Raw genomic sequence first — 19,772 nt, forward strand, 5'->3', positions numbered from 1 at the left:
ATGCTGCAAAGACAAGACTTCATACAAAAGTGCAATGATTGCTGCCTGCTTTGAGGCAAACAAGACCTTGGGGTAATATGCTCTTCTGATTTGCTATGTTAATAATAGGTCAGTGGTTAATAGTGGTCAGTGGTTAGTGCGTTTTGGCCAAAAAGGCAGAGCTTCTAGTACAGTTCCCTGGGGAGATTCAACTTCAGTCTTTCTGCTTTTAACCATCAGGATAAGATGTGTTCTAAGTACCTCAAGCCTGCATTCTGAGCAGACACATACCTGTGCTCTCTTATTGCAAAATCCGATAGGTTTTTTGTTTTATTTTTTTTATTATCCCGTCAGTGCATTGCAACTTCGCTCCAATTAGAAGACAGAGGAGAGACTTCACAGGTTTAATTCTTTCACATAGGCGCATTTATTGCCATGAAAGTGATTTTCCTTTCAGCACTGAATGCTAGTGAAATCTGCCAACTGATAGAGGTAGCTGGTATCAGTGGGCTGTGGCACACTGTGTGGGTGGTATGAGGGGTAGGTGGCTTTTTATTACTATAATGGGACTTTGGTATATTCTACCATTGGAAAAAGAGTAGAAGATCAAGGTCCAGCTTGTACCTGGCTTTATTTGTACTGAAGGTAAGCTCATCAGAAGGCCCATGTTAGTCTTCTGACTTTGAACTCGTTTTGTTTTCTGTGGCCAGGGTAAATATGTACAGGTGGAAAAAATCACCAGTCCCCATGTCTGAAGTTCAAACTTGTATACCAGGGGGTGTAGCAATTTTGTAAATCACGGGGTTTTGTTGTAAGTTTTCTTGGTATTGGTGACATGAAGTTCCAGGAGAAAAGACGATCTAACTGTACCATTGGGGGTATATAAAAAACTACTTGTAAGCTAATAATATGAGGTAACCTGTGTTCAACTGAAGGAGCCAAGAGCATGCTGTGCATGAAATAATTCCGTCCAGCAAAAAGCAGATAGAATGTGTCAGAAGGCTAAAGCAGATGGATTGAAAATGAGAAGAGCAAGCTGGTTTTTGGGACTAGTTAGTGCAGTTGGTGTCTGGAAAAAAAAAATAATAAAAAAAAAATGTTGGAACAAAACGCTTCTTCCTTAGATCATGATCCTTCCTTCTGCCCTCTTGAGTAAGGCTGTGCTGAAAGGGAATACAATAAAAAGGCCAGTTTAATAGCTAAGAGTTGAGTATTTGTGTTTACCAAGCTAATAGAAACTCAAACATATGAAACCAAAACTATAGCACAGACGGACACTGTTATTTCCAGTCCAGACATTTAAAGTTCTACCAAAAGAAGCCTCAAGAAATTCACAAGTAGAAACATTTCCATAAAATTTTTAAACTCTCTTTAACACCAATCTATTTTCACTTGGCTTTCTACAACTTAGGTATTCTTAAAGTCAGTGAATGTAAAAGCAAACACAAAGAAAGGAACTCACAGTTTACTTTGAAAATTAACTGAAATATCTTGTAAAATTACAAAAAGGAAACTGGTGAAATTGAATAGCTCTCAGACAAGTCATGTTTTCTGAATGAGTTGTTATAGTATTGTTTCTATAACACAGAATTGAGTAACATACTGAAAATTGATGTATTTTGTTATTCTAGAACTTCAGGTGCATCCATCCGCTGTAAACTCCAAAGGATGATGAGACTCAAAACCAGCCTACATTTCATTGTTAATATCCCAGGTGATTTTGATGGGCAGGGTCTTAATTTTCTCGTTAAGTACTTCATCAAACCTTTCACTCTGCGCCACTGTCATCATATTTTTCCAGTCTCCAACAGTGCCTGAGGAAAGAAGCAAAAAAGCGGGGTGAGAAGCAGAACATGCACCTGTCTGGAAGCCTGCCGGCCGACAGCAAGCGCTATCCTCAAGAGGCTCTTCCTGGCTTCCTCAGCATCTCTCAGTTGCCGGCCCCCTGAGAGAGACTCCGTGTGCTCTTTGGAGGACACACTTCCAAACCTAGGGGATGTGAATAAAACACAGCATATAGTCCTGTCTCCTCATAAGGTCACTAAGCTCCCTGGTTCTGTTTTTTAGTGATTCCTTTGAGATCAAATAAGAGATGGGGGAAAGGGTTAAAAGTAACACTTCTTTTTTCTTTTTTCTTCCTCTCTGAGTGCACCACTCTTTAACCTTTAAAGGTCTCCTCCTACACCGTGCATCAGGACACAAACCCAGGAGACCAGGGATGCTTTGTATTCACCTTGAGGGTAATTGGTAAAAGAGGCTACGCTCATACTGTGAAGATGACTCTTGCCTTGAAAAGTAAGAAAAAACATCTGTGAAGGAGGGCAGCGCTATTTTCATCCTTGAACAGCCTCTCCAGGTAGACCGTCACTATTCAAATCAAATTCACTGTTGTGTCTAGATGGTAAGTCTCTTGGAGGCCCTGAAGCACCATCTTTATTTTTTTTGTCTAGGAGAGGCTCTTCTCCCCAGTGAAAGCTACCTGTCCATTTAGCAAATTGCTCATAACCATGTCAGCCCCCAGTAAGAAAGTGCTACCTTACCCCTTGTTCAGCACAACCTTCAGATCTTCTCTGATATTGGGCAGGCCTTCTGCAACTTCTGTTGCAATCAGTAAAACATAATGTTTTATCATCCTTAGGAAAATGTGGTAAAATCAGTGATGCCCTAGCAAGAAAACAGCTCTTACAGATTTAATCATGGCTAACCTGAGCTCTCCCTCTGATAATGGGCCATTCCAGCTAAGTTCATAAGCCCTAGGTACATCCTGCACCAAGAAGAGGAATTAGATAGCTGTTACAATGGACTGCTTCCATTTTACCTTTTCGTAGAAATCTACCCTTTTTTTTGTCTGCGATGTCATCTGGCAGGTTCTCGTAGTTTGCCCTGGGATCTTTCTTCATGTTCTCAAAAGTAGCCTGTCTCACAACGCTTTCTATTTCCTCTTCACTCAGCTTCTTGCCTAGGAAGTTGCAGATCTTCAGCACAGCACTTCTGAGATCCTGCAATAATATTACTTTGAAGCGTCTTGTTGATGCAAAGAACTAAATACAGGATCATAAAGGGCATAAATCTAGGTTCAAAACGGGCCATGGTTTTTATGAGAGCATAGTCTCACTTGCATGTCTTGAGCTCTCGAGAGCAGGGATGCTGTAGCCACCTATGGCAGCAAGCTGCCTTGGAGGAAGGAGAAATTGCACAAAGACACAGGCAGACACCAAACAGGGAACATTTGGTCAGCAATTTGAGAGCTCCTCAAGTGCCTTAGCAACTGCCTCTTAAGCATTTGTTTTCTTTAGTGGAACCATTCTTATGAGCACGATGTTTGTGTTGAAGATACTCACAAAAGTCTTGTCCTGTACTATTTCGGAATGTTTTGTTTTGTTGTTCTTTTTTATTTTATTTTTTTTGAGGTCGTGGTGAAGATTACTTTTGTCCTACTAGAAGGTGATCTATCCAATAATTCTTTAGTGGTTGATAAAATCTTGCACCAATGAGAAAAAATGACTTTATTCTCTCAAAAGTCTCAATTTGATTCTACTCCATGAGGGACTAAGCACTTTCCAATATAAACCATAAGTATAAAGACCAATCTGAAAATACATTTGGTATGGGAAGAGAAACCCTTGAATACAGTGATATAATTGACCTCACCTTTTTCATATCTTCATAGGTAAGGAAGAGTATATTGAAATCCTCTGCATGGCCATACCAGCCCGCAACGTGATCAAACCAAGAACTGGCAAGCACTTACCAAGGGAAAATAATTGAGAGAGAGAGAGAGAAAAAAATGTTGTTAACAGCTAACAGTAAAACAGTAACATTATCAGTCACTTTTTTGGCACCTGCATTATTTTTGAGGATAGGAGCGTAGGCTTTCCTCTCTTCTGTTCCTTTTTTTCCCAAGGCTCAGAAGGAAGTTATGCCTGTAAAGGCATAATGGGTTGGGCTTTTTACAGGGGGTGGAGGGATGCGTGCTCACAGGCTATGGGTGACAATTCTTTATGCTCATGTGGCAAATCCCCTCTGCTTTCTGGCAACCTGCACTAACACCGGCAGAAGCAAAAACCTACTTCTCTATTTTCCCTGTACCGTCTTTTCCTATGGGTTCAGCTCCACTAACCAAGTGCAGAAGGTGTTAAGAGCTCCTCAGTCATAATGGCTACATTCTGAGCTGGCATCCAACGCAGATAAAACAAACAGTTTGCACATTGCTGGGGAGCAGCAATGCCTTGACTATACTACCTCCTTTGGACGAAATTTAATCAGAAAATGGTGCCAAGCTCAGGCAGCCTCTGCAGCTTTGGATCCAGGTTACAGCATAGCTGAGGGTTCTGGGTACTTGGTATTTATTGATAAAATTTATCTCCATTCTACCTGAGGTCATGGACCAGGATTTGGACTCCTTAAGTAAGAAAGATATCCTACCTTTGCCAGCTAAAAACCTCTCCATGAAAATGTTAAAATCTGGAACTTCCTCTAATGTGGTGATGAATTTGGAAAAGTGGTAGTAAGAAACCACCACATCCTTGGGGTTCCTGGTAACATAAATAATCTGAAAAACAACAAGAACACTGGTCTCAGAGATATTACAGGACTCTGTTATCCTGACCATCAGTGCAGTTGTCCATAGATGTCCTTACAGGTACCACTAAAAGTGTGAGAAACCAGTCTCAATGCATGGGCATCTCATTTGTTGGGCATCATTTGGATTTCAAATCCTCTTTTCTGCATGGCAGATTTCTCTTTCAAATTTCACTGGGATTGAGAAGAAAGTGGTGAGAACATTGCAGTTTTCCACTATTCCTGTATCAGTGAAGAACCTAACTGCAGTACTACAGACTTGCCTCCACAGCTCCTGTGAGCAGAGCTCTGCCACAAAAATCACTGAGGCAAATTTTCCTTATTGTTTTTAAGTACATTGTAAAAATAACATCACTTACACGTCCTCTTTTGTTTCTCAGGTCTCTTGGAAGTAAGTAGTAAGGCAGGTGGGTGGCAAAAACACGAGGCAAAGGAAGACTTGCAAAATCCTTATTTTTTATATTGTATTCCAGCCATGGGATTCTGTCCATGAGCTCCATATCTTCTGTTCCATTTCGGTGGCCTTCATGAAGTATTAAGCTCAAAATGTTCTGAGTCCACACAGTTCCTGAGAAGAAGACCTTTTTGTTTGAACATTGTTTGATTATTTATTTTTAATTAAAGACAGTATATTGTCAAAAACACAGCCTCTGCACAGTTGTAGCTGTTTCAGTTTGTGAATATAAATACAGCATTGCATACTGAAGATAGCAAACATAAAATCCATGGCAGGTAACTAAACCCTCAGTTCTTTCACACAGCATACACAGCTTCCACACAAATTGTGTCTGTCCTCACTCTCTTGTAGCAACATGAGCTGTTTCATCTCTGTGGTCCACACTCCTAAAAATATTTCTCATCCTGAAGGGATCTAGGAAAAGACTTTTGCTTCCCGAATTCCTGAAAAGTGTTGTAAGATGCCACAAAACAAACACCGTGCTTATAAAGCACAACTGGTGATTTCACAGCTGTGATGACTGTCTTACTCTGCTTGGCATCATCAGCCCAGTCAATTTTTCTGTACAGAGGTGGAGCTTCAACAGAAGGATTAGAGGGCACCTTAGATAGCTGGTGAGGAAGAACAAATGGGGGGACAGGACAGAGGAAAAGCTGTGAATGGGAAGAAGACGATATTCTGTGCAATTCATGACTCAGAATCATCTTCCAGCTTTTTCCTGTCACTGGGTACCCCATCACTTTGCAACACAAAACCCTCACTCCCAAAGAAGCGCTCATCTCAGTGCCTTAACATCTTTATCCCTTAAATCCTGCCTTCCCATCCTGACCCTCTGCCTTCCTGGACAGCTTGCTCCAGCACCACCTGATGATGAGTTAGCATCACTAGCATCACTTGGGCTCTCTGTCCCCTACCACTGCCACTCGGGACCTCTCCACAGGCTTCTTGTACCTTCAGGAACTCAGCTTGTTTTGGGCATAGCTTGCTCTGAGCACTGAGTCAAAGACTGAGGTAGATCAACTCAGTTGGACAGCAGGAATCTTGTGTCTGGCTGTTCAGGCCATGGCTGTGCAGGATTCGTACTTAATGCTGCACTGCATATGCTCAGAGATGGTTCAGGTCTAAAAGCAAAGCCAACAACCTTAGGCACATCTGTGATTAGGCAGCTGAAGAAAGGCAGATTTATTTCGTCTTTGGAAACGGTTCCATTCTTACCTGATTTGGGATAAGTAGCTATAAATATGTCACTGTCTTTGATTTCAAAATTCTCCAGAGAAGCTACGTGCTCGACTGAAGTATTTACACCAAAGTAAAACCCTTTGTACTTGAACATAAACTCTTTTGACGGTTCCATTGTTAATCTTTTGTCTCTTATTGGTGAATAAGCTGCAATAAGAAAATATAAAATTATACCTTTCTGTCTTGTTGTCATCTCACAGAAAAACAAAAAAAAAGCAAATAAACAAAAAAAAGCCAAAAAACTCCACCCTACAAAGCAAAACGAAACAAAACACCAAAGGTGCAATTCAAAAATAAACCAAAAAAAATGGTTCTTGCAAATTCTAGCAAAATGCATTTTGCTACAACAATACACTGAATTTTAACATTCATATTTTCACAAGAATATCAGGATATGTTTCTAATGATAATAATTATTAAAAAAAAAGATATATAGCATGATCCTTTATTAATAAGAAAGTGTATGTTATACACATGTAAAAACTAACATAACCAAAGGTAACCTGTGTAAAAAATCATTTGTCAAATTTTCTCTAGGATTTGAGCAACTACAAAGTTTCCTTTGGATTGTCATCACCTGTTAGACAGAGCTGGCTTAACCAAGCTCCCTTTCTAAATTTTGTGACTGAAACTGTGTTCTGCATGTTTTATTTTAATTTCTGTCTCCTTCTAGTTATTCTGTCTCCTTATCAGTTCTTCTCTCATAGTAAGCATAATTTCTACAAACAGGGATGGGTAGGCATAAATGTAAGTTTTCAAACATGCCTACTGGTTTTATGACATATTCTTGTATCTTAATACCATTGCTGCATATTTGCCAGAAAAAAAAATATGTTAATCATCATTGTAGGGAAGAACGAACTCTTTGGGAGAAACAGCAAGAGAAACAGAGTGAAGAGAGAGACCAACTCTTCTAGCTGAGCAAAAGCAAAATAAACATCCAGGTTTGAAGTTTTGGTTTGTGTCCCTTTGAGCTGAACATCCACGGATTTCAGTGACTTGAACATCCAGGTCTCTCTCTCCCAAGTGAGAAGATGTACTTCAGACAACGTACAAGCCTTAGGAGAAATGACGTGAGCAAGTCCATTTTCAGACTTAGATATCACAACCATTATTTTATTTGGGTTGGAAAATGTTTTGAAAAAGAGACATTTCAATCTGGAGTTTTATTCAGGTTTCTGTCCCCTGCCTTCCCCCTTGCAAAGCGTAGGTGACCCGTCCTTTGTCCTCTCTGCCTGAAGTGTTTGCCCTTGCCTCATCACCTGGCTATCCCTGTAGCTCGGATTTGCCAAATCAGCAGTTTACGCAATTCCCGCCAGCCAAGTGACCCGGGTTCATCACAGCAGACAGTCCTTGGAAATGAGGCCGCCAATCCCATCCCTTATTGCTCAGCTTCTCTTCTCTTTAGGCTCTCCTGCTCTGTGAGCTCAGCTCATGGCTGGGTGCCTTGACAAACACCCTCGGACTGCCCCCGGTGAGGCACATGCGTGCGCACGGACACCGCCCGTGGGGCCTGTGCTGCCACTGGGCCCTTGGTAGCTGCTCCACCAGGAGGCAGCTGCCAAAAAGAAGCAGCATGGGGCACGCGTGCTGCTCGCCCAGGTAACCTCCTGCCATGGCATGGCCACAGGAGGACACACAGACGTCCCCCAAGGTTGACTCCATGGCTCAGCCTGGGGCTGATGCTCCCCGCTCCCCTCCAGCTGCCCGCCACCATCACCATCGTCTGTAGGACAACTGCACACTTAGCTGATCTCAGCCACATCGGTGGAACAGCCAAGCAGATGTTTAAATTTTATCTATTTTTATATACCTGGGTTCATTTATAGAGCCAGATTAAATAGCTGATGAGTCACTAACTGCACCAGAAACAAGGCTGAAGAGCAGTAGCAGCAGTAACCTCACTTAGGGACCGAGGAATTGGTACACAGTTGAATTCCAGTCATGACTTGAATCTGGGGAAGTCCTAAGAATGCAAGGATATGGGGAATGAGTGAATATTTTTATGGATACATAGAGGAAGAATGAAGAGTTTCTGAGAAACTAAAGGAAGACACAGTCTTTTTTTTCTTTTTTTTTTTTTTAAAAAAAGAGCTTTCTTACCCATATACAAATATGCAATAAAAAATATACAAGGAAAAATAGCCTCACCTCTTTGTCTGGAGAGCCTATTTGTGGTCTAATATATCTGATGGGAGAAGAAATAAGCATTCAAATATGCTCTTACTGGCCAGATATGAATCTGAAAAATGCATCTAACAATCTGCCTCCAGCTGCAGACATAAAGGTGTCCCCTGATTCACCTCCTGCACCCACAGTGACCGTACACTTCTACTCTGCTCATTTAACTGCCTCGCAGCCATGACTCCAATCCCTTGCTGAATCGTACAGAAAACCGATGTAAAACTCATTGTCCTGCACCAGCTGTCAGACACCCAGCTCCTCACGGCTGAACTCCTGCCCGCACAGCCCCTGTTTCTATGCATCTCCTTCCCGCAGAGCTTCTCAAAGTGTTCGACAAAAGAGCTCCGTGCACAACTATTCTCATTTTAGTGGCAGGGCAGTATAGCATCGTTTAACTCACAGATCTACAGTTGCAATAATTTTAGGCACACTTACCTTCTCTGCTCTCTGTTTGGTGCACACGGAGATGTATGTTATTCCTTCCCCGTTCAGTGAACGCGAATACTTCGAGAGAGGTTTGAGCGGTCACATTTCCTATCTAACCAAGGCATGCACTCACAAACACCTTGCTGTTTGGCTTCCGTTCAACATTTGCTTATCTCTAACACCGAGATTAGAGAACTGACATAACCCATGAAAAGGTTAAAGCAGTCCAGAGAGATTGGTGAAATTATTCAAATGCTCGTTTTAAGTTTTGTTCCTCTTTTTATTGACAGCATTATGAAAGACGAATAGAGAGGAGCAGAAGGGAATACAAACTTTTTTTTTTTTTTTTTAAACTCCACTCCCTCTGAACTTTTGTCCACATTGGTTTTACCTGAAACTTTGAGTGCCAGTAGTTCTGCAGAACGGCCTGAATCCACTGCCCCCCACCTCAGTGGGGTCGAACTGGTCAAACCTGGTCTCAGACAAGGAACTGGCTATTTAAGTTCAACATATGTATGTCAGGAGGACTAAATTCTTTTTCATCACGGGGGAAAGCCTCAGGCCAAAAGATTAGGCCTGCACTGCTTTGCTTTCTGCTCCAATCAGGCATTCCTCTAATATTTTGTAACTGCAAATTCTTCTCTAAGTGTTTAATAATAGTGAAAGACAACTACTATTGATCCCAAAACTAGGCAGGAAGTTGCTCCACAGGCGTTCTGAAGAACCCCAAGAGCACCAGCTATGGACCCACATCAGCTTCGTGATGTAGCTGGAGAGCCAAGAAGTGTGAGGTAGGGCAAGAAGCAGTATTCTCCAGTGAAAACAAATAGCCTGCAAAGCTACTTGGCCTTTGGACAGATGGCGAGAGGGGAAATCATACAAATCCCTAAGATATTTTAAAGTGTCAGCATCCTGAAGTTAGGACTTGTCCCTTGTCAGTAGCTCTGAATCACAGTCTATCTGCACGTCATTGAACATAATCTCCATGTGCATTATCTCTTTCGGAACAAATAGCCCATTACAATATTAATGATCAACTTTGGGATCCAGATACCTGACATACACTTACCTTATAGGTACAGTTGCACAAAGTCCAGTTTGAGATTGTATAGGAAGGTAAATTTATGGTTTATTGTATGGTTTAAACAAAACCACATTTTCAGTGCCATTAACATCGGCCTCCTATGTCCTTCTCTGGTTGCTTCCTCTGGTGCTTTCACACAATACATTTCTGTTCATTCTAATACTAGCTTTCCTTTCACAAGGCTCTACAGCACTAATAAACTGGTAGACCTAAAATAAGCACCCAAGTTCCCTAGACACACAGTACATAAAGAATCATCTCCTGCCTGTAAAATTACTGAGTAAAGTGAATGCTTAAGTTAGGCACATAAAATCACCCCAAAAAACTTTCATATGCTAGTGCAAAATACATTCAACACATCATAGCAAAAAGGGCAAATTAGGCAGCTTCAACCCTCATTTTAGGTATCTGCATGGGAACAGATTATCACCCCACCAACTGAGAAAAAATGAAAAACAAATGTTTGTACTATATTGTTTTGTTTTAGACATTCTTAAGGTACTATGATACCCCATCAACATTCTAGCATTGCCTTTTACTGCACAAAATCCATGCCAAAGATGCATTATACCTGAGTTACTAGAGAAGTTTCTCAAACATTAGTATTACCTAAGGGCAACAGGCAGGGTGGCAGGCTAAATGTAACCATTTCTCACGAGTATGGTGCGTGCTCACTCCTACGGGACTTCTGTCACTGGCATGCTCTGTCTCCCTCTTTCTTTCACTCCTGTAATACACAACTGAATGTGTCTTACCTGTGTCTCTTGTATCCAAGTTCCTATGTTCAGCAAAGAGAAGGAGGATTTTAGGTTGCGTACAGATTGGATTTTCTTATATATATATTCTTATATATATATATATTTCTTATATATATATATTATATATATATATGTATATATATAGAGAGAGAGCTATATATAATAATAGCTCTCTCCTTATATACTATATATATGTAATATATAATAGCTCTATTTTACAAAGTTCTTATTTTGTATTGCATGAATATCATTACCACTAGATAACCACACTGGCTGCTCATTCTTCAAGAAAACATACAAAATTTGCTTCAGGTAAATACATATAAAAGTGCAGTTTCCATGCTTAACGTTATGAAGTGTATTGTAAAGGATAATTTGACTAACTGGAATTAGGAGCAAAACCAAATCAAAGTATTTTATCTCATTTAATATTTGGAATACCCTAATAATATTATATTATAACATATTATTATATGTATCAAATATATATATAATATGATATATATACTTCTATATATAGCAACATATATAATATATATTGCAATCTTATATTAATTATATCAATATGCTCCACAGCCAACCTTACCATTCTCATTGAAGGCATGCATCTTGTTATCTGTCAAAAACGGATTTAATTTACAAATGCATTGTCAAAATTACTGCCAATATGATGTATTTTGCTCTACTTATGCTTTACACAAGCTGTACGTATGCATATTACGTATTCCATTGCATAACCAGGTCCTTGTAACTGGCCCAAAAAGTACTCACAGTGCTTTCTGATGATGTCAAAGAATTTGTAACTGCAAGTTTTTATGGCTATTTACCTCCAGTATTCTTCTACCCTTTCTCTAAGGATTAAATATCAACTAAAGATTACAAGTTGATAGTAGTTCTCCAAGGTATGCGAGAAGAGCAGAAAAAGTATAGAAAGACCACACAAAAATAATTTATTCTTTGCTCGTTTATTTTCTGTTTATTCATGAATTAAATGTCTAAAAAGTAAGATTTATCTTTTATTCAATCTTCCCATAAAATCTGGACTGAGTAAGCAGAACCAGAGTAAACAGTAGGCAGAATAGATCTGTACTGTTCTCTGTGGAACAAAGTCTATGTGGGTTTTCAGTCTTTAATTAACTTTGTTAAATGATCAACTCCCAAAATTATGAGTATATAAATTTGGCATTCATTTGCTTTGTTTTGTCACCAGTGTGTACGTCCTCTTTTTTTTTTTTTTTTCATATTTTCTGTGAAAGACAAGGCCACAACAAGGAGTTGTCAAAATTTGAACACCGAATCTGAGAACATCATGTCCATGAAAGCAACCATCAACTGGAAAATGTCTTTTTAAAAAAATTTAATGACTTTTCCAGTAATTTAAAATACTGAAGTCCACTAGGGTAAGAGGAAACTGAGAAGAATGTTAAAAACTATAAGCATTACATGTTCTTAAATATGTCTGGCCTAAGAAATATGACAAAACCTATTATGCGACAAAGCCAATGATATGACAAAAAGATAATTTTTGACTGATGCCTAAAACCCTCTTTTTGAACAAAATCTAACCACTTACTTTGACTAGAACTATGCATAGAAGTCTCCTTTTCATAAAATACTGTGGGATTACCTCCTTGCATTTCCTGCCTTACAATAAAACGTACCTGTGGTGACAGTTATCCATGTATTTAATTCACATAGTGTGTGTGTGTGTGCACATGTGCATGTTTCAGCAGAAGAAAAGAACCCTTGAAAAGGTCAGGAATGGAGAACATGATTTTCTTTTCTCTCAGCTGTAATAAAGATCCCAAATCCTTTCAACTGTTTTGCATGCCCAGAAGCTGAAAAGCATTACACCATCTATAGGGTTTTTTTTCTGTACATACAGCAAAAATTATCAGCTAGATATCTTATTACTTTTGTCTTGTCTTTTCCCCTCTAAAATTTCCAAAGCCTACATTTTCTTAAGAACTATTTAAAGTGTTGCTGACTTATGCTGTTGTAATATTGGTTGCCTAACCCTGTTACACCTTCTCATATTCATGGTATTACAAGCACTTGCCTTTTATTGCTCTGCTTTTCTCCCTTTATCCTGATTCAGCTTCTGATATAACAGCTTGTCACTCTTGGTATGCCTTTTGAATAAGAAACTTTCTTTTTCAGCCTCTTTGGCAAGGCCTCATAGTTTGCCTTGGGATCATTTTTCTTATCTTCAAACATAACCTGTTCACACCACTGCCTCTGGTTCATCGTTAATTTTTTTTTTCCTTTAGATCTGTAGATTTTCAACACAGTGTCTCTGAGATCCTACAAAGGACAGAGTAGCAGGGGTTTGGAGCAGGATTCCATTAAGTACCCCATCATGCCCCATTCAAGACTGGGTTTGTCAAGGCAGTACATTTTAATTCTCAGTACCACTTTGAACAAGGTTAGGTGCCAAAATCTATGTTTTGAAAAGAGCAACTCTCAGTGTCTCTGGATTAGAATCAATTAATGAGAGAAAAAAAAAATGGAAAAAATATGCTTAGTCTGTCTGCTTTGATACAACTCTTCTCAAAGTGAGCCACCAGACACAGGCACGGGCTGGGAGAGGAGTGCCTGGGGAGCAGCTCAGCAGAAAGGGACTGGGGGTGCTGGTGACAACGGGCTCAGAGTGAGCCAGAAGTGTGCTCTGGCAGCCAAAGGGCAAATGGCACTGAGGGGAGCATTAAGCACAGCACAGCCAGCTGGTCAAAAGAGGTGATGCTCCTGCTATACGTAGTGTTGGTGCGGCCTCACCTTGCACATTGTGTGCAGTTCTGGGCTCCACAGTATAAAAAGGGTGTTGTGGTCCTTGAAAGCATCCAGAGGAGGGTAACAGGGTGTGAAGGCAAGTCCTGTGAGGAGAGGCTGAGGGCACTTGGGTTGTCTGCTCTGGAGAAGAGGAGGCCGAGAGGCGACCTCGTTGCTCTCTGCAACTCCCAGAGCAGGGGGAGCTGGGAGGGGGGTGCAGGCCTCTGCTCCCTGGTCACCGATGGCAGGACATGAGGGAACAGCACAAAGCTGCACCAGGGGAGGGTCAGACTGGGCGTTAGGGGAAATTTCTGTACTACGAGGGTGGTCAAACACTGCAACAGGCTTCCTAGGGAGGTGGTTGATGCTCCGTGCCTGTCAGTGTTCAAGAGGGGTTTGGACAATGCCCTCAATAACGTGCTGTAACTTTTGGTTAGCCCTGAAGTGGTCAGGCTGTTGTATTGCATGATCTTTGTAGGTCCCTTCTAACTGAACTAGTCTACTCCACTCCACTCCACTTCACTCCACTCCACTCTACTCTACTTTCTGTTCTGTCCTGTTCTGTTCTGTTCCATTTCATTCCATTCTATTCTAAATTGCTGAACATCTGAAAATAAGGACAAGACTCTGCACGTTTTTGACTGACAAGTGTTGGACACTGTGGTCCAACTTAGAGTATGATTTGTCCTACGTTAGCAAGTTACCTGCAAGTTAAAGAAGCAGCCCATTGCCTATATTGCACTGTAAACTGGAGGCAAAATGTGAAGGAGAAAAAAGCTGTAGTAAAAACATGGTCTGCAATTATATTCCTGTGAATAAAATTATTGCCTGAAAAGTGCACACAAAAGAAAACTGCAAACTACAGAGAGAATTCACCCCATCATCCTGCTTCTGAGGGCAGCATGGGAGATCAGAAGAGACCAGAAGGGTAACAAAATCCTTCCTTGTCTGTTTATTGTGCAATTACTACGCATAACTCTCATGCAATTATCCTTATGTATCATAGCTCATTCAATTATTCTTCTGTTACAAACAGTTCACATCTTTTAATGTATATTTTACCTCTCCAATACTGCCATGTTCATGATATTAAAAGCCGATACAGCCATAGATATGAGTTCATATATACTCTTCCTTACACACAAGGAGACTAAGAAGGAAAAGACAATTAATATCACTGTGTTTAACATCTCATATCCCAAATTTGTTCAGCCAACTTAGCACCAGACCCAGAGTACAAGAAACTGAAATACATGAAAGTCTTGAGTAAGAGCTAGTGATCTGTTTTGCATAAAGTCTGGTTTTATTTAAAGTTTGTGGTTGATTTTTTTTTTTTATGAAAACAAAAAGAAACATATAAACACACACACACACACAAAACAAATATAAATAACTAAAGTGAGAATAAGGAATTTGCCAGAAAAAAAAGAAACAATAATAATAAACTATGGGCTTTAAACAGGGACTCCTCCTCACAAGACAGTTATAACAAAAGATTCAGGTAGTCCTTATAAGCTATAAATGATTTTCTAAATAGTATGTGCAGAACTTGTCATTTAGATGTTACTTTTCTTATTTTTATAAATATTTATTTATAAATAAATACATTATTATGTATATATAATACATTTATAATAAATACATTAATAAATTAATTATAATATTAATTATAAAAATATATTATATATATATAATAAATTAATTATAATAAATACATTAGTGAAAGTTCCCAAGCTGAAAAGAAATCTGGGTTTTGTTTAGTATATCTCACTGAGTCAGTGACACAGTATTTCCCCTGCACCATGCACCTTCCATACAGAAACCTTTCCTTCTGTATTAAAGAAACCAATGCTACCATGAAGGTCAAACACTCCAAAAGATGGAGGAGGATTGTTTCTCACTGTGTCTGCCACCCCACAATCCACCTTTCCTGTTGGTGCAAGACTGTAAGCATGTTGTACCCAATGTGGAGGGTACAATATTGTACACTTACATGAGCTGCAAAGGTGAACATACTGTGATCTATAGCGTACAGACACACAAGTAAACCTTCTAGCAAAAATCATTTCTTTATCAGACCACATCCAAGAAAATAGTTCCTTGACCTAAAATTTTTTTGTCCAATTTGTTTTGCCTATTTTTTGTCTTTAGGCATGCAGTAGAGGGTGAAGGGAAGGGAAGACTATCTTATGACCATGTTTGTTCAGGGGTAATAGCATGTCATAAACATGTTTTAACAGCTACCTTTGGTTTCAGGTTATCTAAGTCAAAGTGCATGTTTAAAGGTAAAAAAGTGATAAATTCCTGGTATACATCTAGAAAGTATTATGCTTTGGTAACTATGATAGGACTACAGGTCAGCCATGGCCTCAGCTATTGCTCGACAAGCATTATATGGCCAACCTCCCTGACGGGGCAGCAGGTACAAAGCAGCGAGTTTTCTCCCCAGTTTTTCTGCATGCAAACTTATCTCAGTAGGTAGAGTTTATGGAAGGGATCACTGACACATATGATATTTTCTCTTTCAAGACATTTGAAAATACTATTGGATTTAGAGGAGCCTGAAAAGTGTTGTGGACTGCCATGGACCAGCTGGTGTGATTAGATGGTCAGAGCTCAGCGCAGCCCTTGAGGCAGCCAAAGCAGAGGAAGGAGAGCTTCTAGAGGATACTGCTATTACTTTATGCTCCTCCCTGTGCCGTCCCAAAGATTGAGCCCTGGTAGAAGATTAAAAAATAAGCTAGTTCTTCGGGTGCTGCAATAGGATTTGTTTTCTAGCACCAAGCTGGCCGTGGAGGGCAGATGCATGGGCAGTAGGAGCCTTTGCTCGCGAGGCACAGTGCTTGCAAGTAGAGCAAAACATATTCAGTGGTGCTGCTCTCTGGTGGGAGAGACGAGGTCTGGATGAGCAGCCCTTCCATGTGCATGGGCTGCAGCGTGCCATTCTGCCTACATGGTAACTCCGTTTACTGTCTACAGACACGTAGTAGGGCTTATCAGAACAGGTATATTTGGCAAGACAAAGAAATCATCCTGGTGTCAGGTCACTTTGTCCCAATATCATATCAAAGTGCTCCTATCAGCAGCAATCTCATTTCAACAAGCTAGTAATATACTTAGAGGTCCTATGTATCAGCAAAATATTCCCCTCAGCTGGAATTACCAGTAAAATAAAAGTTTTAAAGTGCAATCTGAACACAGGTATACAATGAAGCATTCTGTGCATCCAGTTACGCTAATGTGTAGGATTGTGCTGGTCAGAGTGAGCTGATAGGAAGGGCTGTGGCAGTGTTGTGGCCGTTTCCGCTTTTAGCTGTGATGTTAACATGGCTGGGGCTCGTAATGTCTTTCTGGTGCCTCAGGGGGTCCAGAGGGATTCGGTGTACCTGTCAAGGGGTTGTGCTCCTGCAGGAATGGCTTGGGGAAATGCATCTCCTAGGCGCTCATGGGTTGGAGGCACAGGCCGAGCACCTTTAGGTGCCTGGTTGATGGATTTTAGGATTCTAGAGTCACGGGTAAACTGATAGGCACACTTCATTGCCAATCGTTCTTCATGCACATAGACTTTCATATTTCTGCTACAAATGTCTACATTTCAGTCATGGGATCCTTCAGTATAAGGAAGCAGGTTCCTTTATGCTTAGTGTTTTGCTTTACCAGAAAGAATACTAAATATCTTTTCTTTTTTTTTTTTTTTCTTTTTCAAAAAACAGTCATTGCTCTTTGTGGTTTTGGCTGTTCACCTTTGATATAAGCATTTTGACCATTCTTACCTTGTTCTTGTTCTGAGAAATGAAGAGCACGACAAATTCAACTTTGTATGAGTACCTGCCCTTAAAATGGTCAAACCACAAGCTTCCCACTACTGCTAGCAAACTGAGGTGGCAAAATACACTAATAAGCCATCCTGCCACCTTGTACAATTATTTCCCACATTCTCACTGGGCTACAAGAGGTTGTATATGGCTGATGGCAGCCAGTGGGCAGTCCATCTCAGACTCACTGTGATTCACACAGCCAGTGGAAAGGCTAAGACTTCTGTCTATGTACCAAATCACAGAGGAGACATTGCATTATAATAACAGTGTCTAAATCAGAGTGGTCTTCAGTCTCTAATAATGGGTACGTTGCAGATGCTCTTCTTAAAACCATCTTTGGGCAAGCTGGATCTATTTTTGACACTGTCACTTTGCATAACGTTTTCAGTTTAGCACCCTCTAATTCCAGCACCCTCCTCTTATTTTCTCCATGTTTTAGGTATTACTTTATTTCCTCTCCCACATCCTCAGCATTTCTACAAAAGATTAAAAAGTGTATACTCTTAATAACAACTTCAGCAGAATCATATTATTCAACATGAGCTCGTGGAAATCTGCTGAAAGACACTTTTGGCTCTTCTAATAAATATTACATGCAGGTAAAGCTTGTTTCTTGATGTATAACTTCAAAGCCATACATCTTCTAACAACAAATCATATACTTCTCTTCAACAGCTGAGTAAAGCAGATGCACTTGTCATTTACCTGTGACTTTTTTTAAGCATTTTAAGTGCTGCAGCAGACTCAAGAGAGACAACATTCAGATGAAGACAGAAGATTTGGTATCAGTCACTGCCATGGTGTCACTCACTGTGCTCCTATGATCAGAATAAAAACATGTAAAGAAATAAAATGAACACAAGCTCGTGCATAGATATTTGTGTAAAGTTTTTCCATAAAACCAATAGCATGTAGCTGGCCTTTATTTAGAATTTTGCTTGGAGTTTCCAGGCAATATCTGAAAGGTGCATAAAGAAAAAAAGGGACCAAAGTCAGGACAAGTAGGCTCAGTCTTACAAAGGTTTCACATGAAAGTTACAACTTCTGCTCTGAAGGTTTGTGCACACCTGAATAATTTCCATTCATCATTTAAAGGAGCCTCATTTGCTCTGAGGCAACAATTGTCCTTGTACCACTTTGTAAGTGCATCTCAGTTGCTGACGTGCTTTTTGGCATGTCTGGTTGTAAAAGTAGCAATAGGCTCCTTAATTTCTTCCTAAGAAAGAAAAAGAGTCATTCCTGTACGTATACTAACCTTTACCTTCATCTAACTATGAGTTTGTGAATAATGAGTAGAGGGGAATAAAAGAAATGGAAACAATATTTTACTGCACTAACTAATGTGAACTAATAGGATGTGAGTTTCACCAGCCAGGAAGGATATCAGCAGTGAAGTGATGCCTAAAGGGACTTTCAGCTTTTAAAGAAGCATAGACTTCTCTTGTACAACACTGATTTTGTTTGAACATGATAGGGAGAGGGAAAGAAAAAGTCCAGGAAAATGAAGAGTGTTCTGGAGATAAAGATTAGAGAGAAGGAACTGAGAAATAGTTTACAAAGAAGGAAGTTTTAAATTATTTATTTATTTTTACTTTTGGGTTCTTTACTGAGGTATGTAAAGAGGTTATTTATTCATCTTTAGATATATATACTAATAATAAAAATGCCGCATCACCAGCATTCATTGATAGTAATGGCTGCACTGCATGAAAAGCAGGAAGCTTGGTAAGAGAGTAGTTATACATCAATGTTCTGTTCCTACTTCAAGCAAAAGTTTTATATCTCCTCTCATATTTGTTTAGGAGAAACCTACTATTTTTCAGAGTAATAACTTATTTGTCTTACTTACAGTAGATAAAACTTTATGTTTTCTGTCTTCAGAAAATTCTCCAAGTTTGATTTCTCTAAATTGGTTATATTTTTGAAGAAATGAAAAAGGAGACGATCCTTAAATTTTTATACACACAGTCAGTCAGCAAAAAAGCATGTTTTTTTTTTTTTTTTTTTAACTCGTGGAAGATATATTACCACCAAACATTAATTAGCTGTGATTTGGGAATGGACACATCCGTAAGCATGAATTTATCACCTAAGATGCTAGAACAGGCAGAGATGAATAATGACTTTGTGCTGATGCTAGAATATAATGAAACGCTGATGTATGACACCTGGCAGCTTTTAGGAAATAAATGCTTCCCAGCTGGAAAGTAAACCTCTCAGCGTTTGCTGCTACTTGGCAATACATGTGGTATGAAGAAACCTGTTTTCTAGATAGCAGTGGTTTGTCAGAGCAACACCTTTCTCTAAACAATTCAGTGTCTAGAATAGGATCACCATTTAAAAATAAAATAAAAAATCTCTATTTGCTATGTTTGCACTGAAAATTCAGCGTAATCTGCTAAGTGTCTGAAAGTTCTCTGTACAAGAAAACTATTCTGAAATAACCAGGAGATGGAATTAAAACTTACCATTTCACT

The 19,772-nt window shown here is 39.7% G+C and overlaps 1 protein-coding gene and 1 long non-coding RNA gene across 3 annotated transcripts; both read right to left on the reverse strand.

The window, feature by feature from the left end:
• Positions 1–1,149: 1,149 nt before the first annotated feature.
• On the reverse strand, positions 1,150–9,022 carry LOC310896708 (amine sulfotransferase-like). Of its 2 annotated transcripts, XM_083829327.1 has the most exons (8): positions 8,876–9,015; positions 8,070–8,222; positions 6,233–6,403; positions 4,920–5,128; positions 4,405–4,531; positions 3,631–3,725; positions 2,798–2,978; positions 1,150–1,793 (listed from the first exon to the last, which is right to left on the reverse strand). In XM_083829327.1, exons 2-8 carry the CDS (start codon positions 8,077–8,079, stop codon positions 1,669–1,671), a joined length of 918 nt encoding a protein of 305 aa, XP_083685453.1. In that variant the 5' UTR covers positions 8,080–8,222; positions 8,876–9,015; the 3' UTR covers positions 1,150–1,668. The 2 variants fall into 2 exon arrangements, with proteins under 2 accessions (XP_083685453.1, XP_083685454.1); XM_083829328.1 differs by lacking the exon at positions 8,070–8,222 and having other exon boundaries at positions 8,876–9,022.
• A 7,389-nt stretch (positions 9,023–16,411) lies between these two features.
• On the reverse strand, positions 16,412–19,388 carry LOC310896560. The gene is made up of 3 exons (XR_014581606.1): positions 19,145–19,388; positions 18,001–18,113; positions 16,412–17,771 (listed from the first exon to the last, which is right to left on the reverse strand). It is a non-coding gene; the product is annotated as an uncharacterized lncRNA (long non-coding RNA).
• Positions 19,389–19,772: the final 384 nt, after the last annotated feature.

This window comes from Anser anser (assembly GCF_964211835.1).
Source record: "Anser anser genome assembly, chromosome: 3".
Classification (NCBI taxonomy): Eukaryota; Metazoa; Chordata; class Aves; order Anseriformes; family Anatidae; genus Anser; species Anser anser.

What these genes read in the sequence shown, in the direction of transcription:
- LOC310896708 (XM_083829327.1), bottom strand. An exon ending in GAGGTTTTTAGCTGGCAAAG is followed by an intron (nt 3,726 to 4,404) that starts GTAGGATATCTT and finishes TCCCTTGGTAAG; the next exon opens with TGCTTGCCAGTTCTTGGTTT. An exon ending in GGGTAGATTTCTACGAAAAG is followed by an intron (nt 1,794 to 2,797) that starts GTAAAATGGAAG and finishes TTCTTTCCTCAG; the next exon opens with GCACTGTTGGAGACTGGAAA.